General features: G+C 37.2%; 1 protein-coding gene across 2 annotated transcripts in view; it reads right to left on the bottom strand.

The window, feature by feature from the left end:
- Positions 1-426: 426 nt before the first annotated feature.
- Positions 427-27384, bottom strand: part of chd1 (chromodomain helicase DNA binding protein 1) — a 112951-nt gene continuing 85993 nt past the window's right edge. Inside the window, exons 28-37 of one of the 2 annotated variants that reach the window (XM_051683220.1) lie at positions 25711-25861; positions 25456-25578; positions 18550-18693; positions 15072-15329; positions 14684-14809; positions 10550-10728; positions 10327-10426; positions 8784-8835; positions 8387-8624; positions 427-1333 (exon numbers count right to left, since the gene is read on the bottom strand). In XM_051683220.1, the coding sequence (XP_051539180.1) occupies positions 1033-1333; positions 8387-8624; positions 8784-8835; positions 10327-10426; positions 10550-10728; positions 14684-14809; positions 15072-15329; positions 18550-18693; positions 25456-25578; positions 25711-25861 (1672 nt within the window). In that variant the 3' untranslated portion in view covers positions 427-1032. The other variant, XM_051683221.1, reaches the window with a different exon arrangement.

The raw sequence follows: 27384 nt of genomic DNA, 5'->3' as shown, positions 1-27384 counted from the left end.
TCTATATACATCAGTGTGTCTTGTAACAGCATTCTGATTTACGTGGGCCAGTCACCAGAAATACATTTGGGCTGCATAGAAAATGTTACATTATTGCCAACATTTATAGAAAACAATAGGAAAGATAACCATGGAAATGTTCTAATGTGAGCTCGTAAGTGCCTCTAGCTATGAATGACCGTTTTGTGTCTGTTTTAATATGGTTTGATTTTTTTTTTTTTATTTAATTTTTTTACATGATGCAGTGAGGCTCTATGGCAAACCAAAAAAGATACTACAAACAAAATGTTCCTACATCGTACACACATGGAATATTTTCCCCATTCCATATCATCATGATTCAGAACTATTTAGATTTAGAAATGTCAAAAAGCCTGAGTTTATGGGGAAATAGTAAAAAAAAATAATACACAAGCCTGAGAAAAGCCCATTTGATTTACTTTATACAATAATTTACAGTAGTACAATATGAAAAAGTGACATTATTTGATAAGCACTAAAAAAACCCAGACAGATTTAAATAATTCAAGCATGATGGAAGGAAAAATTACAGATAAAATTGGCAAGGTGGTCACAAGACAATGTAAACGAGGTACTTTGGAAGGTGAACCCCAGTCCTTCAGAACAGAAACCCTTTACATCCTCTAGCATGATAAAGATGATAGCTAGCATCCTTTCACTCAACACTTCTTAAATAAGCCGCATCATGTTTATTTACGTGTATATGAAGTCAATGCCTGGATCCAGTGTCGCACATGATAGTGAAACATGGAATCATCTGTTTCCAAGTAAAAAGAAAAAGAAAAAAAGTCAATTTATAAAAATAATAAAAATTTTTTTTTTTTTTACTCAGCAGCACCTAAGAAATGATGCAGCCAACTCTTAAATACAAAAATATGCGATCTGTGTTTCCTCCCCGATGAGGAAAGGGCGGCACTCCCCGAGCCCCAGTGCAGCGGCCGACAATCCCCTAAGGCATTTCCTGTGTGTTTTGTGTCTATGGCTGATTGGAGGAGAGCCGAGCGTAGAGTGTTATGTCTTGCGGCTGCTCCAGACCTGTTCGGGTGTGCTTTTGTGGTCAGAGGAGTACTCGAAGGGTGACCGGTGTCCGAGTGGCGAGCGCTGGTCTCGGGGAGAGCGGGTGCCGCTCCCTGACACCCGGTGCTCCATCTGCCAGTCTGAATGGTAACGGTAGTCCCTGGAGGATTTGTGGTGCGTGTAGTCAGAGCCGAGGCGGTGCTCAGAGTGGGAGCGGTGTTCAGAGTGCATCCTGTCCTTGGAGTTGCTGTCTGATCGGTGGTCGAGCTTCCTGTGCTTGCTGTCACTGAAGTATCTGTGAAATGAGTCAGACACAGTCAAGATGATAGCAAATGATTACTCAAGAAAATACACCCAAGTTGGGCACATTATGGAAAACTTACTGATATTAATAGAAGCAAGTCTGCCATTCAAACAGCAGTTAGTCTCAGTGGAACATTTAACAAATCATAAAAATGCCTTCATTTCTTTTTACTGTGATTCGAGCAATGTTTTCAAACACATATGAGATCTGATGTTTTTCATGGCTTTGGACAATTTTTAACCAAAACGTTTAATACAATTTTAACTGCATTTTTGCTACTGAAGTGTAAATCGCTATTAAAACATCTCACTCTCATATTTGCAATTTGTGAGAGGAGGGATCACAAAACTTATCTTATGAATAACGTATAACATTGATTACCAAGGTGACTGGCATGACAGCCAATGTGTACCAACAAATAATGCAGAAAGACAGGTATGTAGCCAACGCACTATAAACTACACAGCTTTTTAACATGGGCCCCCATGGTAAAAATCGCATGTGGCTAGGCATTTGTGCAGTTAAAGGAATAGTTCACCCAAAAATGAAAATGTTCTCATTATTCACTTACCCCGATGCCACCCAAGATGCTTATAACTGGCTGTCAGCAGAACGCAAATTAAGATTTTAGAAACATTTTGAAGCTCTGTAGTAGGGCTGAAACGATTAGTCGACGTTATCGACAACGTCGACAATAAAAACATGTTCGTTGTCGACTAGTCGATTGATCTTAACGTAACATAAGATCATATGAAACTCTAATGATTGCACACAAGAGCAGCACTGCAGCTCGCGCCTGACTGAGGAGAGGAAGAAAACACATCTCACAGTCCAGACGCACTCTAAACTTTCCAAACAGCTTCAGGTGATGTCGATCGCAAAGTATGAGGGAATTATAATGCAAAAATACAAAATAAGTAAATACAGAAGCACTCTTGTTGTGGAATAAGCAGAGCCGGAGCTGACGCTCAGCTTAAGCAAAACTTACTTGTCGAGCGTCTTAAAAGGAAACACCCCGGCGTTACATCTTTAATGCAGTTCTATTTAATGCGTTATAGCTTTATTAAAGTTAAAATAATAAGGAAACTGGCATTTCTCTGTGCGGTCAGCACCTCTTCTATGAGTTGTGCAAAGTGTCGCGATCTAAGGGGGGGAGATTGAAACTGCACCCGGCTGAGGTACACTCTGTTGCGGGGACGCTCATCCCTCGAGTGCGCGTGCTTAATGCAGCTAGATTATAACGCGATGGCAACTTATTGAATCATAATATGTCACTATGCATTTCTTATCGTGAAGAAAATTGGCAAAACGCAGCTTTATTAATAAGAGAGTGTTTTTTTTTTTTTTTTTTTTTTTGGTGAATTAATGATGGATTTAAGTGAACAAAAAGGTGAGAGAGGGTAGTCTTCGCCCCATTACACACTGCAACAAAATACATTATTTGTTTTTGTTTTGGCTTGTTTTCCAATATAAATATCTAAAACTCATTTAAAACAACGTACATTTACTTTAGCAGCTATACTGCAGAAGAATATTTATTTTTTTTAAATCTGAGAATGTTGAATATACTATTAAAAATACTAATATTTTAAAATATCTAAAAATCCTTTTATAAAAGATGCATTCACCTGAGAAGCAGCATATAAGATATTTAGACTTGCTTTTAGAGAATAGATCTTAAATACAAGTGTATTTTGTCTTTACTGCACTTGCAGAAGTATAACCAAGTGAAAAAATACACTTGTATAAAAAACACACTTATTTAAGGTACATTCTCTTAAAGCCAGTCTAAATATCTTATGTTACTTCAAGTAAATGTAACTTGTTTTAAGGAATTTTAAATGGAAAAAGACAAATACACTTGATAACAATAGTATTTTTTTGTAGTGAAATTTTTACTGAATTAAACACAAAAAGTATTTTTTCCCTTGAATTCAGTGAATGTCATTTAGAGGTATTTTTAAAAGATGATTTTGTCCTCTTTATTGTTCGCAAGCATGTTTAATACAACCTTTTAAGTCGGGGCACAAACTGAATAGTCGGTTTAGAGCTAATGATTAATCGTTGCAATAATCGCCCGAATAGTCGAATAATCGTTCTAATAATCATTAGATTAGTCGATTATCAAAATAATCGTTAGTTGCAGCCATTCTTATAATGTAAGTAAACGGGTGCCATCAGGCTGCTGGCTATTTGATGGTCCAAAAGGCATATTTAGGCAGCATAAAAGTAATCCACACAACCCCAGTCGATCAATTAATGTCTTTTGAAGCAAATCGATAGGGTGGTGTAAGAAACAAATAGATAATTAAAACGTTTTTAACTTTACATCGTTGCTTCCGGCCAGCGCTGGGATGCTGTTTGAAATGAACTAACTCTTGCATACAAAGCGTGCTTCCGACTTCTCGCATGAACGTGCCATAGCGCTTAACTTCAGAAGACCTTAATTGATCGACTTAAATTGTGTGGATTATTTTTATGCTGCCTAAATATGCCTTTTAGACCTGTTAACTTACATTATAAGGACCTACAGAGCTCCAACAATTTTCTCAATTTCAATTTGTGTTCTGCTAAAGAAAGACAGTTATACACATCTGGGATGGCATCAGGGTAAGTGAATAACGAGAACATTTTCATTTTTGGGTGAACTAATCCTAATACTAAGGCAGTACTCGCTTCGCAGTTTCAGGAGTGAACAGTGTTGTTGTTACAATCAAGAAATTAATAGTGCCAAGTCACCCACATCAGGGCTCTGCAGTGTGAACATTTCACTCACATCTGCGAGTGAAAATTACTGAGTGTATGTGAAAAATTATTTGGGTGGCGAATGTCACCTAAACTTACAAACTAATTATAGTACCGTCAGAAAAAAAAAATAAACTCATAAATAAATCTAACCTCATATAAAAAATTATTTAAAGTCCTTGTGTAAGGTTGTTTCATGACTGTTTTCCATGAGAGCTTTCTCTCACACACGTGCATGCACACCAAGAGTGAGTGAAGCCACATTAATATGGTTTAAGTAGTTTCCTGCCCAAAAAGCATTTTGAATGATCTATCAATGTTTTTACATTTCAGTAAATGGCGGGTGTCTTAAAAATGTGACACTCGAGCCACATTAAAGATTTGTTTAAAAAAAAAAAAAAAAAACTGACTGTGCCCCTAAATGTTTCTCTAAGCCCCTACAGCCCCTGAGGCCTGACCAACATGTCTCTCAATATTTACTAAAATCAACATCACAAAAAAATTAAATACAAAATAGCACTAATATTAGGCTTTTAAGTCTTTTTAGGCGTACTGTATTCACATATAGATTATGTCTCTTGCGGTCCACGCAGTGTTGCCAGCTTGAACTTAAAGCCCCATCTGGGAGGTCCATATTAGATTTATTTATTAACTGTTTAACTTTTTAAAAAGTCGGTAAATCATTATTGCTAATGCAAACAGCAGCTCTAAACTGACTAAATAAAACAGCACTTTTACTGCATCTTCAAAGCATTGACAATCTGTTTAAAATTCTTTTCCAGCATATTTCCACTATTCAGAACATTCAAATATGCACAATAAAATATTAGGATATTATGGGCAGTGAAATGGATTATGGGCATTGAAAATCAAATAAATTTTCAAGATTAGCAAGATTTTGCCATAAACCTAACAAAATGTATGGTTTAAAATAATCGCAATCTTCATTTGAACAATACCTATATTGATCTTTTACTCTATGCGAAGCTAGGCACGCTGAGAGTCTATGAGTGTTGAGAGTAAAAATTTGGTTTAACTCTTTTGGTTCAATGTAATGTGTTCAAAGATGAGATCCATGGTGTTCATTTGTCATTAAATACGTAAAAGAACAGTTCATTGAGTTTTGTCTTCATGCACTTATAGTATATGCTTTTTTTCGGAAACCATTTTGGATTCTATTCAGCAGGATATGAGATACTGACATGAAATGCAACAGAGGTATGTTTGTTACATTTATATTGACACATTGTTTTTGTTAGTTGTGGTTAACATAAGCTTAAAATATTGACACAGTACCTTAATATTGAGTTATCAGTTACAATTGAAATTAAGATTCATGAACAGGTTCAATCGGACTCTGCCCACTTTGGACTCGTACTCGATTGGTTAAATATTTGACAAAGGTAGACTCGAACCCAACACTGATATATCATACGATCAAACACAGCACAGGTGAAAAGGGTGACATGGTGGTATGTCCGACAGCATGAAGAACACTTAAAAGCACTACAGTGTAATATTAGTGCTTTTTAATGTGTAAATATTAACATGTGTTATTTTATGTTATTCTGTTTTTGAAAAATGTCCCTATTCCTTTGACCAAACCATAAAATTCATTCCAATTATTGTAGAGGCCTACTTGTTCAATTCTTTAAAACTTAGTGTTACTTTAAGTTAAAAATGTTCAACACATATGATTGCGCTTTAAATATAATTGTTTTTAATTTTTTTTTTTTTTTTTACATATTAACACATTAATTATACATTTTGTTACATGATTATTGTTTTCATTACATTAGTGGTACTATCTCTTTGAGAACTACCACAGGTTAGCGAGCAAGTGTTGTGGTTGAGTGCACATAGACGAGAGTCATTGCACGGTTTCTTTAACGTATCCATGATATATGTGATTGTAAATAGACCCTTTTCACAGACTTGTTTCCACCTTCAGCAGCATAAATCTAGCAAGCTTTTTTATATTAACAATTTTTTTATTATTTAGTATAAATTTAATATATTATACTTTTGGAATATTACCTAGGAATACATTTTAAAAACAAGTTACCACAGCTGCAATGAGGTTTCTAATACAGCAGCTGAGGGAGTGAAAATATTTGGGCTCTTTCACTCTTCTGACTGATGTAATCCACTGCAAAAATTACATTTAGCGTGATCTCCCATTCACTGATATTGGAGTTTACCCTGCAATCGTTTACTTCCACATTACAAAACCCAGAAGTGTGAAAAGGGTCCACTGTATGCCATACTGTCAAACATAATTTTCTCATTCATTTTAAGAATTCTGAAAATTAATTTATCAAAATAATAATAATTTGTAAATATTACTGCCCAGGTTTACAGTTCAGATATGCACTTGATAAAGCAATTGGTTGCTTCTGTAATTTTGCCTGATTCTAAACAATACCAACTAAAAAATAAATAAATATTAGTTTGCATTTTTTGTGTGTGCAAGTACTGGCTATAGTACTTGCAAGTAGTTTGCAAGTACTGGCTATTCTCAGTTAAGTATTATTTCCTGTATGCCTAAAGCACTTTGTAAACCTTTCCAAACATAATACTGTTATATGAGTGCATGAAAGCAACAGAATACACAGCCCCCGCTTGCGAAATGGGGCGTTCAAGCGAGAAACTACTTTGTTTCACTTCAGCCGGACCCACCAGTGATATTAAGAACAGAAAAAACAACACCTTCACACAAACCAGAGAACAGAACTTACAAAACATGTCTGAAGAGTTAAAAAGTAGAAGGAGAGATGCAATTCTTTGCCAAGCCTTACTGGTTTGAACTGTAGTACGATGACCCTTTGCTTGTGCTGCTGTAATCAAGGATGCAATTGGCCAAAGAAAATGCTTATTCACATAATGTTAAAGTTTACCAAATCATTTACATGGATGTGTAGGCTAATCGACAAGCCGAAACCCCCTCCCCATCTGTGCGAATATCCACATACAGTATATACTGTGTATAGTACTGTGCAAAATTTTTAGGCACTTGTTGAAAATGAAGCATAGCGAGATGTCTTCTAAAATAATGTAATAATTTTAATTTATCAATTAACATCATACAAAGCCCGGTAAACAAAAAAGCTAAATCATTCAGCAACAACCCTTTGCATAAATTCTTCTAGGTACAGCTGGACACAGTTTTTCTTGATTGCTGGCAGATAGGATGTTCCAAGAGAACTTGCCACAGTTCTTCTATCTATTTAGGCTGTCTCAGTTGCTTCTGTCTCCATGTAATCCCAGACTGACTCAAAGATGTTGATTCTGGCTCTGTGGGGGCCATACAATCTGTTGTAGGGTTTCTTGTGTTCTTCTATTCAAGACTATTTTTATGGGAATGTTGAAATCTAAAATGTATATTTCCTACTGATACACTTACAAATAATTTTTTGTGAAAAATATAATGCTCTTTAAGGCTTTTGCATAGTAATTAACCCTTTATATGACCAAATGGCTTAATAGATTTTCGACTACCATGTCACAAAAGTCTTCAAGTAACAGATGTATAATTGTGTCATATCCTTCACGGCTGTGTGATTGAACTGTTTACTGCAAACTTTTGATGTCTTTTACAGCAAACATATCATAACTTCATACATGCTTCAACCATTAAATTTTTCTTTATTGTCCACACAAAGCTGCAATATTGAACCTTTTTGATAATGCTACAACTCTAAGATTGCAAATTTGCTCTCCAGCATTGCGATGACAGGACCCGTTCATACTTCTTAGCGCAAAAATAATTTTACAACAATGGCTGTATGGGGGGCCTGGGTAGCTCAGCAAGTAAAGACGCTGACTACCACCCCTGAAGTTCGCGAGTTCGAATCCCAGGGTGTTCTGAGTGACTCCAACCAGGTCTCCTAAGCAACCAAATTGGCCCGGTTGCTAGGGAGGGTAGAGTCACATGGGGTAACCTCCACGTGGTCGCTATAATGTGGTTCGCTCTTGGTGGGGCGCGTGGTGAGTTGTGCGTGGATGCCGTGAAGCCTCCACATGCGCTATGTCTCTGCGGTAACGCGCTCAAGCCACGTGATAAGATGCGCGGGTTGACGGCCTCAGACGCGGAGGCAACGGAGATTCGTCCTCCGCCACCTGGATTGAGGCGAGTCACTACACCACCACAAGGACTTAGAGTGTATTGGGAATTGGGCATTTCAAACTGGGGAGAAAAAGGGAGAAAATCCAAAAAAAACAATGGCTGTATGTGTGAAAGCTGTTAAAGCACAAACCTTTTCCCTAGCTCAAGCTAGATAAAACTGCATGATTACTAACCTGCTGTCCTGTCGCTCTCCTCTCTCTCTGTAGTGATCTCTCTCTCGCTCTCTGTGTTCTTTGCCATTGCTGAAGGAGGAGTAGGGTCTCTTCCTGGAGTCGGAGCTCTTCCTGTATGAATCACCGGGGTGGCGATCTTTGCTGTGTTCTTGGTAGCGAGATGATGGGTGGTGTCTGTCTGAGCTGTAGCTGTCTCTGCTGCTGTCGTCCTGCTGTGACTCCTTCATCCGTTCAATATCTGGAAAAACAATAAAATTCAGTGTTCCCCAGCAGAGATTATCCATATAGTGGTATAAAGATCAACTGAAGGAAAAAAAAGACCAATTTTCATGGATGTCTATGACTGCATACAAGTTCATTATCTTTTAAATGGACAAGAAATGCAGAGTAGTCATACCTGTGTGTTTTAAGCTTTGTGTATTTACAGTGCAAGTGTTCTGCTCCACTGCCTGAAATGAAACAAACATTATAGACATCAATTATAATATTCCACCATGAAGAAGTGTCACTTAGGCCACATTCACACAGTAGCAGAATAGAGTTGTCAGTCCTATATTTGAATGCTTAATTCGGTTGCGCTCACACACAATTGAGTTTTTTTACAAGAGTGACAATTGCATTCTCTAACTAAACTGACACCTGTCAATTGTCAGGACTTGCAACCACATTTTCAGCAAACCTGTGCTGTGTGAACGGAACAGCACTGACTAGTTGCCTGTCACGTCATACATAGCAATGGGTCTTGTATGTGATGTGTTTTATCATGTCGGGTCTTGGTTACTCATGGAGACGGAGATTAGACACTAACATAGATCCTACTTTTACCTCATCACTTCTGTAACCCTTTTCAGCAGCAGGAGCCAACCCAGATGTATATGACTTTCTTCTGCTGAACCCAAACAGAGATTTTTAGAAGAATATTTCAGCTCTGTAGGTCCATTTGATGCAGTGAATGGTGGCCAGGTGGCATAAACATAAATCCATTAAACTCCAGAGGTTAAATCCATGTCTCCTGAGGTAATCCAGTGGGTTTTGGCTAAGAACAGATCAAAATGCAACTCCTTTTTCACTGTACATCTTGACAGCAGTCTCCTTGGCGATCATGATTTCAAGCTCGGTTACACTTCCTACAGTGCCATCTAGCGCTCTGTGCATGCGTCACGCACTAGGAAGTGTAATCGAACTTGAAATCGATCGTGCCAAGAGACTGCAATGGCAAGATGTACAGTAAAAAAAGTTGCATTTTGGTCTGTTCTCACCCAAAACCAACTGGATTGCTTCAGAAGACATTGATTAAACTACTTAAGTCTTATAGATTACCTTTATACTGACTTCCTTTATGCTGACTTCCTTTTTTGAGCTTCAAAGGCCTGGCCTCCATTCACTTGCATTGTATGAACCTACAGAGCTTAAATATTCTTCCATAAATCTAAGAAAGTCATACACATCTGGGATGATGAGGGTGAGTAAATGATGAGAGAATTTTCATTTTTGGGTGAACAAACCCTTTAGGATGTGACGCATTAAATTGTGCCTCAATTAGACTTGTTTATTTAATAACCCGGCATCAATTGTGATAAGACTTGCTGCTGTTACGGATGCTACCATCTTTGATATTTACTTTTGGCACCGTCAGTATGGTTATAGGTGTGAGAATACAGGCTTGACTTCGGTTGTTTGTTCATACAGACAGTATTAAAGCTGCTACTGTAAGCTCTTGTATGAACAGGACATCTCGAGACTCACACCTGTAAGTAAATACGATTGTCAATCACAAACACTGTGTGAACGTGGCCTTATTGAACTCATTTACAGCATCAGTCCATATGGACACAGATTCAGCACAAAACATTAAGCAATAATTCTCCACTTATATATAATGTCATCTTATAACATCCTCTTATAAAGAAATCTTAAAAATATTGTTGACATGTCCATACCTGAGCAATTTCTTGTCTTTTCTTGATTGCATGCTTATACAGTTTATGCAGTTTTCTTGCATCAAATTCAGTGAATTTGGAAACAAATATCCAAAGATTTCTGGAAGGTGGGAATAAATGAGGCATTGATAAACCCATTCAAATTAAAACAAAAATATATTCATTATTAACCTTTATTTAATGTTTATACTTGAAGGTAAAGATTGTGATAAAATGGCCATACTTCCTCCACTGTTTGATCTGCTCAGGGTTGGTGTATTCCTGCAGACACTCTGTGATGTGGTCTCCTATTTTGATCAGGCATTGGCGTGTGTGTTCCAGCTGCTCTCGCTCAGACAGACCCTTCTCTGGACGATCCAACTGCTTCAGCGCCGCCTTCACTGGCCTCATGCGCTCCTTGCACTAACACACACAGTATGAGATGCTTTGTCAGTATAATTATTTCTACTACTGAATGTGTGACCTGCTCCATCATTGTGTCACATTAACCCAGAATTAAATAGAGTTTTATGCAATAAAGTAAAAAGGAAAGTCTCCAGTTTCTAATGATAAAATAATTATGTTCCCATACCAAACCAATGCAGAGATATGATCATCAAAAAGTTGTCTGTAATGAAACCTTGTGATTGAGAAACTAGGCTCTAAAGATTCCAAAAACTTCAGACATTATTTGAGAAAACTGGACAATTTACTCATGCATTAAATAACATTAATTAAACATTAATAACAGGTAAAATATATCTTTTAAAAAAAGTCTTAACAGGATTATTTGCAATATAATGAAAAGTGAATTGTGACTCTGGTCTGTCAAGCTAAAAACAAAACACCTATACGTTCACAGGAACAGAATGAAATTGAAGTCGTTATTCACTCGAAAATCCAGGAACCAATTAGGTTTGATATTATCAAGGTTTGTAATAGCCATATTTGATTTCAGCACTTTATTAATGATTTAAAAGTAAAAAATGACCTAACCTCTTCAACTCTGGTCCATTTTTTGGCTGTAGCCTGCATTTTTCACACCCACAATAAAACTGGTCTCATTGTACAGAAAACCCCCTCACATTTTAAGGAAAGACTCCAAGAATTCATAAATAATATTGTATAAGTTTACAATCTTATGAATATATATATATTTTTTTATAAGTCTCTTTTTTCAGCATGTAATTCCTGTTTTGTTTGCTCTTTCTCCCTCCAAAAAATCTTATATCATTTCACTAGATGGCAGCAAGTACAAGGAAAAAGAATGTTTCCTATATCACCTTCCTTCACAATATATAGATCTGAAATGTAGACGCAGCTGAGATGTTGACACATGCACTGGTCCATAGACAACAAATGTATATTAAGAGCAGATCCTCACTGTTTCATATTTAGAGTACTTCCTCACTGTTTCATTGAAAATCTCTGCTTCTGAGATGTCTAGAAGCTCAATCTTGGTGTCATTGAAAAGCTGAAATCCTCTCTGGAATGTTGAGAAAATTATACTGATGATTTGTTTATCATGCATTTTCATCTGGACTGCATATTTTGTTCTGGACTTCTGAGACATAACATTGGATTATTTACCCAAGCAAGCTCACAGACAATTAGGCCTAAATAATGGCTCATTTGAAAGAAAACAGCCTAAGTTAAGAGTTGATCTCGAGTTTGTGGCTATTTGGGGCTTACAGAAGCAGTGATAAGTGCAGACATGAGACGTTTGGCTTCACTGTCTTACAGATATCATATTTCACTTTGTGATTCTTTCAATAAACATTCAAACTGGGAGTTATGACCACAAAATAAACTACATAAGTCACATTCATGAGAACGAGAGCTTCCATTTGATACATGATATGGCTATTAATGTGCTATATGAAACACTTTCATTTCATATTTATCTTTATACATCATTACCAAAAGGAGGCGCTTATTCGAGAAAAGGATTTCAGGTCTTATCTGGTTAATGTAATAAATGCAAAAGTGATGGGATTCTGTACAAAGTCTAGATTCTAAGCTTTCAAATGGTACCACATATGCCTGACTTGTGGATCCAAGGACTTTTATTTTGTAATCCTAAACTTATTCCACACCCCTGGAGGCGCCCACGGACTAGGTACCGGGTCCGCAGAGTTGAAAAGGTTAAATTTGTTCTGTTCATTACACAAAGTGTATGGCTTCAGAAGACTTGGAATATAGTACACAAGTCATATCAATTGCTTTTACTCTGTTTATATATATATATATATATATATATATATAAAAACTTTTTAAAATATCATCTTCTGTGCTCCACAGAAGTCATTCAATCAGTACATTTACACGGGCAGTAATAATCGAACTTCCACGGGTTTTTGCATTGTCAAGCTACAGTCTTCCTTTCTCTGTCCAAGAATACATGACACAATGCACAATCGATGTAGAAATTAAATCAGCTGAGGAAATGACAGACATTTTCTGGTTGACTGTTTGCATCATAGTAGAGCATTGAAGTATTCAGTTAACTAGCTTGTCAACAGGGAGACGCAAACGCAGGCAAAACAATACGGAAAACTTTACAGCCACGTGCATTTCTTACATTCTTCACACATTAACTTTGGTGCAGATCAGATGTATGTTATCCGTTGTGCTGATGGTGATGTCCGAAGACAGAAGACGATGCTATTTGCTCCTGGATTGTTCTAACTATATGAGCTCTGTTTTGCTTCTCTTTCATCCTTATAATCTTTATGTAAAGCGTAATAATAGCATTTAGTTTGGGGAGAGATGCTGTAAATAAACAGATGATCAAGAAAATATATGGTTTGTCTATATTTTCCTAAAGATCACTGGTATTCAGTTCTGTACCTGTCATTTGCTTCAAGCTGCATGTTCAATAAAAATCAGGTTTTATGCCTCATTCTATGCATGGAAACCACATAAGATCAGTAAAAACTGATCAATTATAACCACTCAGTGATAATTGAAATATTCAGTATATGCAGTAGATAGTGTAATTTGTAATGTTTAAATACTGCATTCGTGGCGCTAATGCTAACGCTTGCGTGCCAACCTTGGCCATAGTATGCGTCTGTTACCCTCTTTTATTGTATTTTATGATGGAATTTGTGAAAATAATAAACGTAAGGTCATAAGTTTTTATAGTTTTTTTTTTTTTTTTTTTAGATATTTGAGGGGCATGGGTAGCTCAGTGGTAAAAGACGTTGGCTACCACCACTGGAGTTCGCTAGTTCGAATCCTAGGGCATGCAGAGTGACTCCAGCCAGGTCTTCTAAGCAACCAAATTGGCCCGGTTGCTAGGGAAGGTAGTCTCACATGGGGTAACCTCCTCGTGGTCGTTATAACGTGGTTCATTCACGGTGGGGCGTGTGGTGAGTTGAGCGCAGATGCCGCGGTGGATGGTGTGAAGCCTCCGTGTCTCCGTGGAAACGTGCACAAGAAGCCACGTGATAAGATGCGCGGGTTGATGGTCTCAGATGCGGAGGCAACTGGGATTCATCCTCCGCCACCCTGATCGAGGCGAATCACTACGCAACCACAAGAACTTAAAAAGCGCACTGGGAATTGGGCATTCAAAAAAAAAAAAAAAAAGAAAGATATTTGATACTACTGCAAAGGGGAAGGAAGAACGATTATATACAATTATAATAGCCATGCTGTAAGATCGCTTCAAACTGAATTTCCAATCTTTCAGCCCTCTAAAGCTCTCGCAGTGGATGTTAAGTTGGTGAAGTGAATAGGGCATAGGGATGATCACTTCCAAATGAAACGCACGTGTTGTTGCTCTTCTTCTTTGCTTTGTGTTGCTTTTGACTTCTGGGTTACATACACATCGTGCGGCACTTCTGTTTTAAGGAGCATACACATAACGCTGAGGCCTATTGCGGTCCGACTGACATGTATAAATGCTGGATGGAACCGATCTACATTTGCATTATCTAGGTCTGTTAATTTGATTTTTGCAAAAACTTGACTTGTACAAGGTTGGACTAACGCGTTTACAAGACATTTTAAAAAGAAATTATTACTTTATTCTGACTGAAATCAAACTTTTAAAGTGCATATAAACGCACTCAATCATTCAGATTTAGAGTGACATAGGGATGATTAACAAAGACAATTACATTTTTTGGGTGACTACATTAACAGTTACTGTCCATAAGAAATGTTTTAAAAAAGTCACTTTCCATTTCTAAGGAGGCTGCCTTAAAAGGTTGCTGCCTACAAAGATAGGAAACAGCGAGGCCACTCACTAGGATTTGGAACGGAGTTTGGAACAGCATTTTGGTCACTCCCTAACTTCTGTTCATGTCAGTAACTAAACAGTACACGTGAGCTCAAGTTTCCAGCTGTATAGGAGTAGACCATAACTCACCACACTAAAAGTCTTCTGGTCCAGCTCTTCAGACTCCTCAGAAGCTGGAATACTCTCTCCTCCTGCCTGTGTGTGCATGGGAGTATCAGCTTTCTTTTCCCACACTTCTGTTTTCACCTCTGGAGCCTAAGAACACAATCAATGGCTGTTTAGATAACAATCCCATAATAGGATAAAAGAACCACAGTGATACATGGCTGTCCCATAAACTTGTGAGCTGCCTAGACAGCATTTTGGGGAACCTAGAGATGTGGCCTCTGACTCGAAACATGTCTATAACTCCCAAAAATACATTATGAGTAGACAGCTCAGCAGGTTTTGAGACACAGCCATAGTTTTGGGTGTGTTATTAGAGTTGTGATCTAGTCAGTGTCATAACCATGGTGACCTTCTCTGCAGGGGACTCTTCCTCTCTGTGCACAGGCTCCAGCTTGATTTCCTTTTTCTCTTTTGGTTCTTTCTCTTTGCTGTCACGGCTCTCCTCTTTTTTCTCCTTCTTGATTTCTTTTTTCACCACCTTTTCCTTTATTTCCTTCTCTTCCAACTCATTAACCTGAGGTGGCTCCTCCTCAGACTCCTCTTCCTCCTTTACCACCCGCTCTGTGGCCCGTCCCTTTCTATTGGGTGGCTTCACAGGAGGTGTTTCCTGTGAGAACAGAGAAAACACTTTAAAGGGGTCATGATATGCCTTTTTTATTATTTTAATAATGAGTATCCCTTATTATATTAGTAAAGCTTTTTGCACAAAAAATATATTTGTAAAACATGATCATTTTCCACCCTCATTCTGACCCTCTGACTTAAAGGCTTCTCCTTTAAGACTTGACAGGAAACAGCCACTGTTACAGTATGATTGGCTCTCTGATCTTGACTGACCTGCTATCTTACTGCTCACCGCTGCTGGGCGGGGCTACGGAAGTTATAAGTTAAAGTAGGTGTTGATGTGTTGTTGTGGAGGTGGTCGGATGCAATGTCTACCACAGTGTGACATCACAATGTGGCGGAAGTAGAGAAAGAGTTGTTTTGGCAGCTTGGTGTCAACAAATGCTCTTTTTGCAGCGAGGTGGTTTTGAGTTCTGAAACTTACAGTATGTTTTTTACAGTACAATGACCTCTTATGTGTCAAAAGATCAAGGAGAAATAGATTCCTCATGTCATGACTCCTTAATTAGGTATTTTTTTTTGGCGGCCGCCAAATTGAAATTTCAGGCCATCAAAGCAGATTTTATGATATTCATATCGCTTAACTGCTATATATGCTTCTCATGTGGGACATGTGCACATGCAGACTACATATTTAGACAATTAAATTGCAGCCTTTTGTGGTTTAAAATCACGCTGTCAAGTAGCGACCTGCTCTTCTGGAGGTGTGAAGCTGCTGTCACAAACGGCTTCACTCTGTGTCCCGCCAAAATAAAAGCTCTGTCGAAATAAAAGCTCCATTTAAATGGACAAATATATGACAATTATATCACTGCTGTATTATGTAATATTCATTAATAATAATAAAAAAATAATTGTGTTATACTGTATTTAAGCAATATCTCACATTGGTGATGCTCTGTTGTGCATCACTTTATTTGCCAAAAATAAATGTTGTATTTTGAGGATCTGTATTAAAGCACTTCATATGATAAAAATAATGTAATGTTATGTTGAAACTTAATGGTACTTGTTCTATTTTCAGTTAAGTTAATTAATTCATTTAGACACCCTTTGATGATACATTGTATTAAACTGTTGAAAAAAGATGCAAATAATAATAATAAAATGGATTTCATAGGGCCATTCATGTTAACATGCAGAGATACTTTTGTTCATGAAAAACAATCTTACCTGTAAATTTGCAAAAGAAACCTATTGATAGACAACCTTTACATCTTGGTTTTAATTTAAGTTTAATTTAAGTTGCATATCAACCTACAGCTCTCATCTGGTTACCCACTGAAGCTAAACAGGGTTGAGCCTGGCTAGTATCTGGATGGGAGACCTCCTGGGGAAAACTATGGTTGCTGCTGGAAGATGTTCCCCTTAACTTTGCAAAAGAATCCTTATTGATAGACAGCCTTTACATCTTGGTTTTAATTTAAGCTACAGCTGCTGAAACCAATAAAGTCAGCAGGTCAGCTTCTTGGTTTTGTTTATAATTATTTTTATTGTGAAGATTTTTTCTTCTTTTAACTTTTATATAGTAATTTACATTATTGTAAATATTTGAAAAATACATTTTGTATTGGAGAGTACTGAAAAGGAAGTATCGGTACTCGTACTCTGTCTCCAAAAATGGTATCGGGACATCCCTAGGAATTTTTATTACAACTGTGGCAGTTCTCGTTAAAACAAAAAAAAAAACTTATATTTTTAAATGGGTTTATTTAAACAAATAAACAGTTTATGTTTAAAAAAAGAAACTACCAAACCGCAGTTATTAAGAAGCCATTCATCGTCTTACCCGCGAATATGGCATGTTACTGTTAAAGAAATAGTTCACCCAAAAATGAAAATGTTCTCATCATTTACTCACTCTCATGTCATACCAGATGTGTATTACTGACTTTCTGCAGAACACAAAGATTTTTAGAAGACTATTTCAGCTCTGTAGGTCCATTCAATGCTAGTGAATGGTGGCCAGAACTCAAAGCTCAAAAAAGGGGATAAAGTTAGCATAAACAATCTGTCAAACTCCAGTGGTTAAATCAATGTCTTCTGAAGTGATCAAGTTGGTTTTGGGTAAGAACAAAGCAAAATATAATTCCTTTTACACTGTACATCTGGCCATAGCAGTCTCTAAGCACGATAATGATTTCAAGCTCGATTACACTTCCTAGTGCTTGACGCATGCACAAAGCGCTGGATGGCGCAATAGGAAGTGTAATCGAGCTTGAAATCATTGTCACAAAGAAGAATTCTGTCAAGATGCATGGTGAAAAAGGAGTTACATTTTGTCTGTTCTTACTCGAAACCAACTGGATCACTTCAGAAGACACAGATTTAACCACTCGAGTTTGATGGATTGTTTATGCTGATTTGATTAGCTTTTTGAAGCTTCAAAGATCTGGCCACCATTCACTAGCATTGAATGGACCAACAGAGCAGAGATATTCTAAAAATCTTTGTTTCTGCAAAAGAAAAAGTCATACACATCTTAGATGGCATGAAGGTGAGAAAATGAGAAAACTGTCATTTTTGTGAGAACTAACCCTTGAAGTTCCAAATCAGTAAAGTTGTTTACTCATTAATAATTTATAACTAGCCCTATAGAAATAAGGTAAGTTTGATTTCCCACAGCACCTTGAAGTACAAAAACTGTTGAATTCAAAAGCGAGATGCTCCGATGATCAAAAAATAACTAATTCGATCAAAACATGAAATGCAACTACATATTTTAAATAATAATTGCAATTATAGGAGAATTGCATCACATGTGTGGATGACAAGCCACTACTGAAGACCATTTTTGACCCAGAAAAAACGTACAGCATTTGTGATGCACTGAACTTCCGTATGACGACTCATTTTAGATTGAAACAGAATATTTAGCAGGAAATAATGTAGGACACGAGTTGATGTTATCCATCAGGATTTGACTGGATGTTCGCATGTTAGGCGATCATATTATTGGTTACTAGAACTTTTCCTGCCCATGTGGCTTGATTACGTCATTGGAAAGGCTGTTTCAGAGTTGTTTAAGCCATTTTGCTGAAAGATTATGAAAAAACTTGGAAAACATGCACAATAAGTCCAAGAACCATTATTTAGTTCATTATGACTCCATGTTGTCTTTAAATCTTTTCAATAAGTAACATATCTGATAAATCTGCTAAATGCCCATAGTGGAGGGAAAAGGCTGAAGAAGCCTCACATACCTTTTCTTCTTCCTCTTTCTCATCCTCATCTTCAGAGCTCTTATCTGAGGGAGGCACTGAAGACAGACTGTTCGTAACCTCATCCACCTTTGGTTTCACAGCTTTATTCTTCTTGCCTCGTGGTTTCCTCTTCCGTGAATTTGCCTACAGAGCAGAAGAGACTGCATCAGTGCCTATATTACATGATTTTGTGCTCTGGAACTTCAGGGCATTTTCAAACCTAGTTTAGAGTATTAAATTCAGGACTTGTTGCATTGTCTTGTCTCCCTTAGTTTGGTTCATTTAGGCATACTGTACATGAACACTAAAATCGCACTTTGATCCGCACCAAACAGAACCAATTCAAAGAACCAGCTAACATCTGAAATCCCCCTTAGTTACATGAAGACTGCCATTGCACTGTTGTGAACTGTAGTCAATTACATCACTGATTCTTGAGACATGGGACAAAACCGGTTCCACAATTTTCTTGCCATTAGTTTTGAAAAGAGCAACAATTCCACTTTATAATCAGAAGCCCACTAGAAATGTTCACTAAATGTAGCATTTCGTTCATTCAAAAACATTCAGTAAGTAAACCGGATAATTAGTGCATACCAAAGAGGGTTGCAAATATCACAAATAACCATAGATAAACAGTTGCTGATGTAAATTAATGAATAGAATACAAAATTTTTTTTTACTCCAGTATTTTTGAGTCCAAAAATAGTTTATCTGTATACAGCACAGGGCTCCAGACTGCGACTAAATGGTCATATTTTGAGACAATTTTTCCTAACAGTGTGATTAAACTTGGCAAGAGTTTGCACTGGTGCGACTACAATGTTGGCCGACTCTCTGATTATGCAGTCGTTTTTTGTTACGTATGAGAAATATCAAGCGGCAAACGTTACAAAAACGAAATGAAACAGCTCTAACCGGATCAGTCACCGTGGCTCAATGGACAGATCAGCACAGAGGACGTGTTTACACGCAAGCCGGTCTCGAGCTCTCAGCCGCGCAGATCATCATAAACTGCACTGCGATAAACGCGGGCTGGGTTGCAGATTCTGCACTGATTATTTGTTTAAAACCTCTATGAAAACCCCTAATGTGTCGGTGATTAAACTATTTAAAAAGACTTTGTCTTCAGATTATTATTTTTTATCAGTAAGATCCTGATGAAAGGAAACAGTGAAAGAATTTCTAACTCATTCCCGCTGTCAGAGTATTTTAATTCAGCCCAACATAAATGTGTTAATGTTTTATTATATAAATGTAAAAAATTTGCTTTACTGTCAAGTGGGCATTTCAATGGGACAAAATGTGCAATTTTATTGGAAATGTACTTATTTTTTAATATTATTCGTTTTTATCCATATAATTTTCTTCCATATTTCAATTGCCCAATGGATGTTATATTTAAGCAAAAACCCACAAGAGGTCATTATATTTATATATACATATTGTTATTGGATGGTTATTTTTTCTGAATTTTGCATATGAAAGGTTATTAGCATTTTATTATCAAAATGGTGTCTATTCAGTTGAATTCGAAAAGGCACAATCAGTGCTGCGCATCAGAACATCACAGATATTGATACTGAGATACTGCTTTAATATGTTGTTGTTATCATTAGGAGTTCAAAACCCTGTTCAGAACCCCTATTGTTTTTGTAAGGATTTATTATTATTATTAGTGATTCAAGCCCGAAGGTCTAGAAACCCTATTGTTTTTGTAAGGATTTATTATTATTATTAGTGATTCAAGCCCGAAGGTCTAGAAACCCTATTGTTTTTGTAAGGATTTTTATTATTATTATTATTAGGGGTCCAAGCACCGAAGGTGCAGAAACCCTGTTGTATTTGTTCCAATTCTCTAATTATTTTCCTTATTATTATTTTTTCTGCCCTAAAAGTGTCTGGGCATCAGAGACCGTAGGTCGTAGAGACCCCAAACTTGGCAGGATGGTTCCAAATCCCCCCACTACTCAGGCGTACAGACACACATCCATTGGACACTAGGTGGCGCTATTGCGGAAAAAAAAAAAAGGGGCTAGAAACTAAATTATTTTTTCCTCTAATTCCATGCATTATGCCAAAGACTTTTGCCTTCTGTCAGATTTTTGCTCCGCCCCTTCAATTCAAATTCAAAACAAACTCATCCTAGGCTGTTTGCCCGATCGAAACCAAACCAGTGCAGAAAGATTCAGCAGAGTCCCAATATGAAAAGTTAAAAGAATTTAGAAATTCTGATTTATCATCAAACGGTACGCCAAAACGTTCGTAGGGGGCGTGTCCATTTTTTTGGTACACGTATATATGGGCTCATTCTGAGGACACACAAAATTATTGCACACCTTTGCCTCTTGGTGTCGCTATAATAATTAAACTAAAAATGCCTCTATGGAACCATTGGTCCGATCGACTTGAAATTTTGCATGCAGTGTCTTTGTCCAAGGTGCCATCAAGGTCTATGAGGACAGTCGCATAACTTTAAAAACATGGCTGCCATCGACCAATCAGTTTTCAGCAGCTTTTATGTAGGGTTAAATAAGGCCAATCAGAACAAAACTTGGTAGGCCTATTTGTCTCTTGAACCAAGAGGTCTGTGCAATATTTGAAAAACATTGGCCACCGGGAGGCGCTATTGCATTTTACATGCGTGTAAATTATTGTATATACCGCTATGTTTCACAAAGAAACATGTTATTCATAATATATTGTAGATCTCCTCATTCTGAACAACTTTGCCTTAAGGACCATTTGTGTGAAACAAAATGTTCAATAAACACTTGAGATTATTTTAAAAGATTACTTTTTCGAACTAGTCCTAGGCCATTCGCCCAATCGGAACCAAACCAATACAGAAAGATTCTCTGGAGTCTCAAAATGAAAAGTTAAAGGAATTTTGAAATTTTGATTTATTGTCAAACGGTATGCCAAATCGTTCGTAATGGGCGTGGCCACTTTCGCAAAAATGGTTATAACTCTTGAACAGAATCAGATATTGTCACCGAATTTGGTACACATATGTATGGAGTCATTCTAAGGACATACAAAAACAATTGTGCATCTCCACCTGTTGGTGGTGCTATAAAAGTAAAAACGTTAAAATGGATCTAACAATGGACGGCTGGACCGATCGACTTGAAATTTTGCATGCAGTGTCTGTTTAAGGTACCATCAAGGTCTATAAGGACAGTCACATACCTAGAAAAACATGGCCGCATCAACAAAATCGTCTTTTAGCAGCTATTTCATCTAGTCCTAGTCCGTTCACCCAATCGGAACCAAACCAGTGCAGAAAGATTCTCTGGAGTCCCATTATTTAAAAATAAAAAAATAATAATATCTCCCAATTTGGAATGCCCAATTCCCACTACTTAGTAGTAGGGATGGGCATTCATCAATAATTTGGTATTCTAATATTTAAGCTCATAAAAAAATGAATATTTCAATATTCTATTATTTAAATGATGGTAATTAATGAGAAAGAGACATTGTAAAATTATTTTTTTATTCATAAAGGTTGCATCACCATTAAAAAAAAACAAGCTTCTAATTATATCCAAAACAAGTTTATTATGTCCTCTGTTTTTTGTTGTTGAAAATATTTAAACAAGCAATGCGTGAAAACAAAGTATATAGAATGAAAGCATTTAAGCTCACGCAAAGCGAAGAAAAAGAAACTGCTAATGAAGTAGACTGATGCAGTTAACGTACAGGACGAATATAAACACTTGACATATAATAGTTCTGTTTATATTGTTTCTCGTTTTTGTTGAGAAAAACAAGCATATCCACATGCTCAATAAACTATACTCATTTATACACACCAGTTTAAATGATGGAATGTACCTCCGCTACCAAATTCTTTCTCGGATGCCATGTTTGTTGTTTACAGAAGCGTCACAGGGATTATGTTGCTACGGGGATGCTGCTTTCTGACGAGCTGCACATATATGGGAGTAAAGTGTGCACTGCTTATCCATACATTTAGACAGGAACCCAGCTTTCTCGCAGAAAGCCACAATAAGCTTTTTTGGTGTCCATCTAAACATACTGACAGAACGGTTTGCTCATCAAATGTGATCAACTTGTGTCCACACTCAACAGTGTCACCCAGTGCATTCTGTTTTAACTGCGAGTTTTAGTTTGTGTTCAGGATTTAACATGCATCTCACTGTATATGGCCAGCAAAGCAAAACTTTGTGAAACTCGGATAGTATTTTTACTTTTCGAATAATTATTGCAGAACAAATACTCGAGTATTCGACTACTCGTGCACATCCCTACTTAGTAGGTCCTTGTGGTGGCACGGTTACTCACCTCAATCCGGGTGGCGGAGGACAAGTCTCAGCTGTCTCCACTTCTGAGACAGTCAATCCGCGCATCTTATCACGTGGCTCGTTGTGCATGACACCATGGAGACTCCCAGCATGCGAAGGCTCATGCTACTCTCCGCGATCCACGCACAAATTACCACGCGCCCCATTGAGAGCAAGCACATTGAAGGCAGCAAGTTTTCTTCCAGGATTACCTTGTACATGGCTTGTAACATTGTTACCTTGTACGAATCTGTCCGATTCCAGCCTTGCTGAAGCACCCCCAGATCATAACAATTCTCCACCTGGTCATCTAATGGTTAGCTGGAGACCTGGAGATGCCTACAAGCCACAGTGTCACGCAACCACTGTGAAATCTGGTGGAGGATCGGTGATGATCTGGGGGTGCTTCAGCAAGACTGGAATCGGGCAGATTTGTCTTTGTGAAGGACGCATGAATCAAGCCATGTACAAGGTTATCCTGGAAGAAAACTTGCTTCCTTCTGCTCTGACAATGTTTCCCAACTCTGAGAATTGTTTTTTCCAGCACGACAATGCTTCATGGCACACAGTCAGGTCAATTAAGGTGTGGATGGAGGACCACCAGATCAAGACCCTGTCATGGTGAGCCCCATTGAAAACCTCTGGAATGTGATCAGGAGGAAAATGGATGATCACAAGCCAAAAACAAAGCCGAGCTGCTTGAATTTTTGTGCCAGGAGTGGCATAAAGTCACCCAACAGCAATGTGAAAGACTGGTAGAGAGCATGCCAAGACGCATGAAAGCAGTGATTGAAAATCAGGGTTATTCCACCAAATATTGATTTCTGAACTCTTCCTAAGTTAAAACATTAGTATTGTGTTGTTTGAAAATGAATATGAACTTGTTCATTACTCGAGGTCTGAAAACATGGCAACTTTGTTATTTTGATCAGTTGTCATTTTCTGCAAATAAAAGCTCTAAATGACTATATTTTTATTTGGAATTTGGGAGATATGTTGTCAGTACTTTATAGAATAAAACAAAAATGTTACAACAACATACCTATAAATAGTAAATCCAGAGAAACTGATAATTTTGCAGTGGTCTCAATTTTTTCCAGAGCTGTATAGTCAGTATTTGCTGCACACTTCAGAGTGCTTTGCTTTCTGTCATCTACTCAAGGCTGTACACTTTTGTTTTTTTAGGTGGTACCACTGGTGCAAGTGGTCTAAAAGATTCATTAGCAGAAATTTACATTTATTAGCAGAGGAATGTAAGGTCAGTTTTTATTATTTACTGTGGCATGACATGCAACAAATTGGAAGCTTATTCAAATAATTTAGTCGCAGTGAAGTGTCTTGACGAGCACAGTTTTATTTGGTGTTCTGACGTATTTCACACTGAAACAGGAAGTGGGGATAGAAAATGTTGAATGGCTCATCCCTTTAAAAAAAAAATAAACAATTCCAATAAGCTTTAGTTTACAGCCACACACACATACCCCTTTCCAATGTTCAGCTCATGCCAGAGCCGATTTCTGCAGAAACTGAGAACTGATCTCAATACAGTCTTTTCAATTGACTTTGACAACCCTAAGTTCGAGCACTCCAGATTTCACAACAGAAAAGTAGACAGACATATTTTACATGTTCGAGGCAAAGCTGTTAGTAAGCGTAACTTGTGGATTTTATAAGTGCTAGAAATGAAACGTTTTGCAGATGTAAGAATGGGTTAATTTATTTTCACATATTTAAATTTCTAATTGCAAAAGTGAGCAAAACTGTTGCACTGTACAGCCCTGCATCTACAACAAAGATCACAGGTTCATGTCAGAGTATGAGCGGCCAGCTTCACACATTAATTTTAAGTCCTGATTGTTACCTTTTTTTGTACACGTAACAAAAACTTTGCTAGCGACAGTCAAACAGTTTTATTACTGTATATTTGACCTGCTATGAGTACAACAGGCTCTGGTGAGATTTATAGCTTTTTTAGAATTTTATACAATTGTGCTTTTATGTTCTGTCATTATGCTGTGCAGTAACTGCATCCTATTTCTTGAAAAGCTGGTATACCTCTATCACACGCTCTTTATGCATATATGGAACGGGAGGAGGGTGTTTAAAATGTTTAACAGATATGCAAGGAAAAGGTGTTGCGCTTTAAGACTAATTGGCTGTAGGTTCTGTTAGAGAAAATGCAAGCATAAATCATATTGATCTACTGACACACAACATAATTGCACATATATATATATATACACCCATATGTAGCTTACGGTCATAGCGCATAGCTCTGAGCATAAACACGAGTACGAAAATAGGGCGCAATGAGTGATAAAAACACATTTTGTGAAAAAATGGAGGCAGCATGAGGTTACACTTAAATGTAGGTGTATACCTCTAACTATATTTAACAGTTATCCAAAATAATTCCATAATACATAAACCTGTAATTGTTGTAATTTTGTACCCAGTTTTGTCTCAGTATTTCAAATTCTGAGAGATGATTTGTGTAACAGCAATTTTTGGGAGGATTAAGGCCAAAGTATGCACTTCGGTTGTCCGTGTAGCTGATACACAAAAACAAAGGACAAGTTTTATCTCAGTGTCTCACCATGCCAGCTTGTTTCTGTGCTTCCTTCTTGGCCAGGTCTTTACTCAGTAATTTGATGAGGTAGTCGGCTCTTGTCTGAAGCTGTTTGGCCTGTGGCTTCTTGTCAGGATCATCTGGTAGAAGCTGTAACAAGTAATTTTGTCACAAAAATAGTATAATATAAATATAATATATTATATATAATAACAGGAATACAATTTCATTTATATTTTATTAATCAAAATTTTGTCATCCCCATCCCATCTGTTTTTCAACCTTATGTGTGAGGTTGAGGTCTGGGTCCATCTTGATCATTTCCCAGCTGCCGTATCCGTACTCATAGATCCCGATGAGCAGGCTGGAATCATCCTCTTTACCCCACTCAATGTCAAAATGAGCTGCCTTTGAGTGGCATGGGATTATATACCTGAAAAAGTAAGGTAAGTAAGGGATAATGGACACTGAGCCAGTCATTATAAAGATAAAGATTATACTGAATAAGATAAACCCTGAGCCAGTAATCATAGACTAGGGGTGGGACTTATGACCAAAATTTTATATCATGTGATGGTATAGGTACAGGGTTTCTGCGGGTTTTATGAAACTAAATTAAAGACTTTAAAACCTTCTTAAGACCAACTAAAGAATTTAATAAAATAAAGAGAACATAATAGGTCAATATGTTCTCTAAATGTAAATGCATAATCTTTTTTTTCTTTTTAACAAGAGGGATCACAAAAACTGTAATTAGTTTTTATTTATTACTGCCCAGAAGCAGCTAACTGACATAACAGATACTCGCATACTGCATATTCCACAAGACAATATAATAACCGAATTTACACACATATGATCCTGTTCAAACGTTTACATTCCACTGGTTCTTAATATGGTGCATTGCTTTCTCAATGATTGTTTGTGTAAATTGTTCATGAGTCCCTGCTTTGTCCTGAGCAGTGAAGCTGCCCACTTTTCTTAAGAAAAATTCTCCAAAAACTGAACATTATTTGGTTTCCCAGCATCCTCTGCACATTTGAGTTTTTCCCAACCATAGCTATATGATATTGACACCCAGCTTTGGACCACTGATGGACTCGTACACAACTATTACAAAAGGTGCAAACATTCATTGATGTTCAAGAAGGCAACACAAGAACAACAAAGGTGATGCAAACTTTTAAACAGGATGTGCACATTACATTTACAAAATACATTTTGTGTTATGAAGTTTTTGAAGAGCAGTACTACATAAAAAATATCATATTGTATCTCTTATATTTGTATAAATTCTGAGAGAGGTGTGAAAACTTACAAACAAAAGGGGTATGCAAACTTCTGCACTTAACTTTATATATAGTTTGTGAAAATGTATTTTATTTTATATTTTGTTTCACAATTTAACCACATTTTAGCTTTTTTAATGTATACAAATTCCATGTAGCCTAGTCCATCCATATGTCATTTTGCATGTGTAATTATGAAATGACTTGTCATGTCAGGTAGGCTACACATTTAAACGCAAAATTCAACATTAGAACCTAAAATTCAAAATAGAATCCCCACATCTCAACAGCATTTAAGTGCTTGTACTATGTAAACGGTGCAGTGTAGCTGTCTGAATGTGACATTGTCTGACTTACCTCCATGCTCATGGAGAAATGAACATTCCAGTGACAGAAAACAACTCACTTACATTTACACGTGTTGCACGAAGAAATGGATCTGCTTCTTTCAGCTCGTTGTTGAAAACGCATTTTTATTTGGGCATTTGCGCTGACTGACAGGAGGACAAAGAGAGCGATCACCAAGCGCATGACGTCATTGCCATGGTAACCAGATACAGTTCAGCTGATTTGCTGAAGACTATAATTAAAGTATCGTCAAATCAGTGTGTGACGCAACAAATTTGCTTCTCTTCTCTGCAAGCGATACCAGAGACAAGGGAAATAA

Source organism: Myxocyprinus asiaticus, chromosome 42, assembly GCF_019703515.2.
Source record: "Myxocyprinus asiaticus isolate MX2 ecotype Aquarium Trade chromosome 42, UBuf_Myxa_2, whole genome shotgun sequence".
NCBI lineage: Eukaryota > Metazoa > Chordata > Actinopteri > Cypriniformes > Catostomidae > Myxocyprinus > Myxocyprinus asiaticus.
Note: the sequence above shows the minus strand (reverse complement) of the source record. Positions and strands in the feature narration are given on the sequence as shown.